Below are 4,783 nucleotides of genomic sequence, written 5' to 3'. Positions count from 1 at the left end.
GGCTTGACAATAGGCATTTGATATCGATCCATGGGTATTGATATCGACCAAGTCTCTAGCACGTAAGTCGGTATTCACAGGTTCGATTCCAACACGATCAGTATCTACCGAGGTCACTGGTCATTATCCCAACCGATGGATCGGCCAAACTGATCGGCGTTGGGGTCCGGCCAGCCGGTACTGACCGACTACGTCGTTGTCATCGGTAGGTACACAAGCCAACCTTGGACACAACCTTGCTGAACCCTAAAAGCTCAATAACAAAGTTTGAAATTGTATGCGAGCGCAGCTCCAAGGGCACCCCACCCGAAGTTGGAAACTCTGGCGTGACACAGTCAAATGCATGACAGCCGGTCAAATACAACTGGAAATGCCCCAAACATCAACCAACAACCACTACCACTGAGCAGTCAATAACATAACTATGGAAACAGAGTCAAGTGGCTATAAATTTGGGTGCAAACCAAACGAAAACGTCCAGCCAAAATATAGCAAAAACGACCAACGAGAGAAGATATATTCGTGGGAGAAAAGAAAAGTTTAACTAATTGAAAAAGAAAACATATTAGCCGGAAGAGTCTGAATAGAATTCGAACGTTGGGAACACACGAAGCAGCGTAAAAAAAAATTGTGGCGGCCGCCTGCACATCCTTGAAGAACAATGTGGAAATGGACTGCTGGTGAGCTAATCGTCACAGATCGAACGCTGAATCAAACATCGTGACAACATGCTGAACACACGCACGCTTACACATCTACTGAAAAGATATGAAAAAAAAAGCAGCCAAAAATACAAAGATCAAACTACACAAGGCGTTTCACCGGACCCTGCAAAACGCCTATGCTTGTACACATGACTTGGAGTCACGTACGTCGCTTCTACGCTGGCCTCCTCTCGATCGCCGGTAGGTCGGCTCGCGGGCGCGGGCGGGCCCTATTGCGGTTGCGGCCCCGCTGCCGCGAGCAGCTGCTGCTCGGTGGCCTCGGCGTCGATGATGCAGAGCACGTGGTGCACAGCGGCGGCGATGTCGTCCGCCGTCGCCAGGCCGCACCCTTCCTCCACCTGCAGCAGCACAGCAACAGCAAGCACGCCGTGGTTAAAGCGCCTGCAGGCTGCAGCTGCACGGACGAGGCGAGGGAACGGTGCACATGCGCAATGGCCCATGGGCCATGGCCGGAGCCCGGATGGCTGCTGCATGCATCAGGAACAAGGAGGGGTGGGAATCTGCGGGTACCTGAAGAGACGAGACCACCAACCACAACCACTGCCCGTGGTCATAAACTACGGCACAGCACAGTGTCGTACTGCCGTGGCCAAAAATAACACAAGGCGAGGACGGCAGCAACACGTACGCTGTCTCCCTGCCGCCTAGGCGCCCAGCCTTTTTCCGCCCATTTCTCGATGCCAACTCTATAGCTCGAGCAGGAACGAGCACCAGTTCAGCCAAAAGATTCGCCCTGAAGGCTGAAAGTGTCTTTCTTTCTCTTTGTACTACTGACTACTGTACATCCATGTCCATGAACGAAGCTCGCCTTGCCACCCCTCACAACAACTACGAGGCTCTACGGAGCCTACTACTGCACGAGTGCGGTGCGGCGCGGCGCACAGACGTGGACAGGAGCCGACATGAGCACATGCATGGCAATAACTCTATCTATTGACAATCCAGAGCATAGCGTACGTAGCCCTGCGTGCAATGCAATGCAATGCGAGCTCAGAGCTCACCAACGCATGGCATGGCGGTGGCTCTGTGGGCTCTCTAGCACGGCAGGCAGGCCCCGGCGCATCCCTGCCTCCCTGGGCGCTGCTCTCCGGTCAAAAGCAAGCACCACCAACGCCGCTGCGTAGAAAAGACCCAGGCGTCCAGCGTTCGTGTCAGGTCGTCCATCGAATTGTCATCAGAGCTACTGCGTAGTAGATTCCGGGGGCAAAAAAATAAATGACCGATTCGACTCCAACAAGGCAAAGGCAACAATAATACATGCAGCGGTTCGAGCTTGTTGCAGGAAACGACCTCTCCTGCCCGCTGGACCGCAGCGATGTGATGAGTCATGACCCCTGGATGTTTTGTCTACACATCCAGCAGCAGGAGAATATCTGACACGCTTTAGTTCCAGTCCTACTGCTGGTAAAGATGGATGCCATTGCCGCCTAATCAAATAGACATGGAGACCTCAGAGCTCAGCCCAGCCTATCGATTTTCTATTGATTTTTAGTTCGTGCAGAGAGAGACCTCATGGTCCCTAAATGATGTTCGTGGAGAGAAAGAGACGCGCGCAAACTTTGCTGCTAGAAAAGAATCGCTTGATTCGTCGTGCAAGATCCCTGCAGTTTATAGGGAGGAAACTTGTGCTTGTGCATCGGTTTGTGTTCAATGCAAAATCCTTGTCCTACTCCATCAACAACAAAAAAAAAGCGCAGGAATGAATCAAAACTTACTTTTTTAGTACAGTTATGTACCTTGACACTGGTGGTGTAGAGGACCAGGGCGTCCAGCGCGGTGACGACGCTGAGGTGGAGCACGGCGAGGCGGAGCGCCTGCAGCCCGGTGACCAGGCTGAGCAGCTGCCCGGGCCGCCGCGCCGTCATCACTCGGACGCTGGCGTGCGTCTCCACCAGGGTCACCTCGACGTCGGCCACCCCTGACCGCCGCCCGTCCTCCTCCTCCGCGGGGTCGCGCGCCGCCGAGTGGCACCACACGTACTGCGGGTACGTGAAGAACTGCGCGAACGGGGGCGGCGGCAGCGCGTGGTCCGCCGCCGCGTCCTCCGTCGTCAAGCCGCTGCTGCAGTTGCTCGTCGTCGCCGCCGCCGCCGCCGAATCCGCGCAGCAGGCCCTGGCGCCGCTGCTGCTGGCGCGCATTGGCGTCGCGTCTGCAGGCTTCGCCGCCGCCACGCGCTGGTGAACCAGCAGCTTCCGCTTCTGCGCCTCGAGGCACTGGACCTGCTGCTCCAGCTCCTTCACGAACTCGATTGCCCCTCCGACGATGGAAGCTTGGTCGCCCTGCGAATGTTTCCGGAACCGTTAGTTTTGTCAGGAATTGGACCATGGAGCCAGCAGGAGTTATTACTACTACTACTACATCAAGGAGCATTGAATGGAAGAGAGGAGGAGTTATTCTCTGCAAGAGCGAGAGATAAGTCAATGGAAGAGAGGGGGACACATTAATGCATGGTTTGTTGGTGCCCCCGCCAAGACTGAACAAAGAAATCCAACAGTGAAGAGAATTAAAGGCTTAAAGGTAGGTAGTGAATGGCAGGCGTAAAATAGTCACGTTTGACCTAGAAAAAGGGGAGGCATTGCATTGCATTGCATGAAACTCGAAAGTGGCGGGTCTCTTTCGGGAGAAGAAACATTCCCCGCCACGGTTGCTCCGCCGTCGCTTTCTTCCTGTGTCGTCGAACACTGGAAGAACAGGTAGAGAACAGAAGAAAGGAACACGCTTGACACGAGACGGTGTCCTCTTGCTGCGCGCGCGCGTACCCTCTGGACGTAGGCCTCCGGCATGATGGAGCGGAGCGCGGCGAGGTACTCGTTCATCTGGCGGCGGCGGTTGCGCTCGACGGCGATGTGCGTCATCCGCTGGGTCTCGGTCTCCTCCCTGGACTTGCAGCTCCTCGGCCGCCGCCGCCGCTTCCTGGCCCTAGCCGTCGTCGTCGGCGCCGCCGACGTCGTCGCTGCCTGCGCCTCCACGGGCGCCTGGTGCGCGGACGCCGGGGCGGCGACAATGCCGGCGCCGTCACAGAACGCGGCGGCGTCGAAGAGGAAGTTGGCCGCGTTGAAGGTGTCGTAGACGAGCGCGGTGTCGCTGGGCGGCGCGCACAGCGCGTCCACTAGCGCCGACATGGCGAGTGGCCGACGGTCGCTCTCGCGCTCTAGCTCTAGGCTCTAGCTCTAGCTCCGCGAGCGCGTGGCTGCTTCTCGGTGTCGGTAAGCTCTTGGCGACGCGAGGTATCGTTTACTTGTTGCGAAGCTAGCTGCGCCTGCGTCTGCGTGCGGGGTTCGCCTATTAGCGCGCTGCACGCCGCACCGCCCCCCGGTCTACTACTTATCGCTCTTCGCCGCCGCAGCTTTGCCGCTGGTGCCAACTGATGCGTATCTGAGGATCTGAGGTCCTTGCGTTGGTGGCATGCGTATGTTTCTTTCTCTCCCTAGTGGTGGGCTGAGTATACGGGCCGGGGGGAAGGATAAGGTTTGAGGCGACGAAGACGAACAGTGGATGCATGTAGGTGGAGGAGCTACTAGCCGTGGCTTCGGCAAATCGGCAGCGCCAACAGTGACTCATGGGCATCAAATGTGGCCAAAAGCTGCGTTCTTTTTATGTGCTACGCCCTACGCCGCGCCGTGTTGGGTAGGGTAGCAGACTAGCAGAGCTCAGAAAAAGAACCGTGGAGGAGCTAGCTGCAACTGCAAGAAAGGTCAGAGATGGTACGGTGAATATGGTGGTGTTAGTCTCAGCTGGGAGATTAATGGCGCGACTAGGACAATTAGCACCAGGATTAATGAGGTGCCACTGCCAGCTGCCTGCACGTACTGTGCAATACTACAAGGAACTGAGAACCAGACCGGTTATGCCCGTGAAGAGGATTAGAGGACCAATCCATCACACGAGATGCAGCAGCTGGAGACAGTGGTAAGTACCAAGGTCACATGGATTAACAGTATAGAGAAAGCAGCAGGTCACATGAGTAACAACGTTGGCTTGCACTACTTCTGTGCTAGTGCTAGTGCTACGCGAGGTCGGAGGGTACCGTAAGTCCTAGAGCGGTCAATCATGCATCG

At 56.2% G+C, this 4,783-nt stretch overlaps 1 protein-coding gene across 4 annotated transcripts; it reads right to left on the bottom strand.

Moving 5' to 3' along the window:
* Positions 1-651: 651 nt before the first annotated feature.
* LOC100272406 (uncharacterized) lies at positions 652-4,305 on the bottom strand. Of its 4 annotated transcripts, none has more exons than XM_008683136.4 (3): positions 3,485-4,305; positions 2,441-3,004; positions 652-1,063 (listed from the first exon to the last, which is right to left on the bottom strand). In XM_008683136.4, the coding sequence occupies exons 1-3, from the start codon at positions 3,845-3,847 to the stop codon at positions 935-937; spliced, it is 1,056 nt and encodes a 351-aa protein (XP_008681358.1). In that variant the 5' UTR covers positions 3,848-4,305; the 3' UTR covers positions 652-934. The 4 variants fall into 4 exon arrangements, 3 of the variants coding, with proteins under 3 accessions (XP_008681358.1, XP_020408731.1, NP_001140356.1); NM_001146884.1 differs by having other exon boundaries at positions 654-1,063; positions 2,462-3,004; positions 3,485-4,143; XR_004858135.1 differs by lacking the exon at positions 652-1,063 and adding an exon at positions 1,109-2,152 and having other exon boundaries at positions 2,235-3,004.
* Between the last annotated feature and the right edge of the window lie 478 nt (positions 4,306-4,783).

Source organism: Zea mays, chromosome 5 (genome assembly GCF_902167145.1).
Source record: "Zea mays cultivar B73 chromosome 5, Zm-B73-REFERENCE-NAM-5.0, whole genome shotgun sequence".
In the NCBI taxonomy this organism is placed as follows: domain Eukaryota; kingdom Viridiplantae; phylum Streptophyta; class Magnoliopsida; order Poales; family Poaceae; genus Zea; species Zea mays.
This window is presented reverse-complemented; position numbering and strand designations above follow the sequence as displayed.

What these genes read in the sequence shown, in the direction of transcription:
- LOC100272406 (XM_020553142.3), bottom strand. Translation starts at nt 3,847, where the DNA reads ATGTCGGCGCTAGTGGACGCGCTGTGCGCGCCGCCCAGCGACACCGCG. An exon ending in CGGAGGCCTACGTCCAGAGG is followed by an intron (nt 3,005 to 3,484) that starts GTACGCGCGCGC and finishes AAACATTCGCAG; the next exon opens with GGCGACCAAGCTTCCATCGT.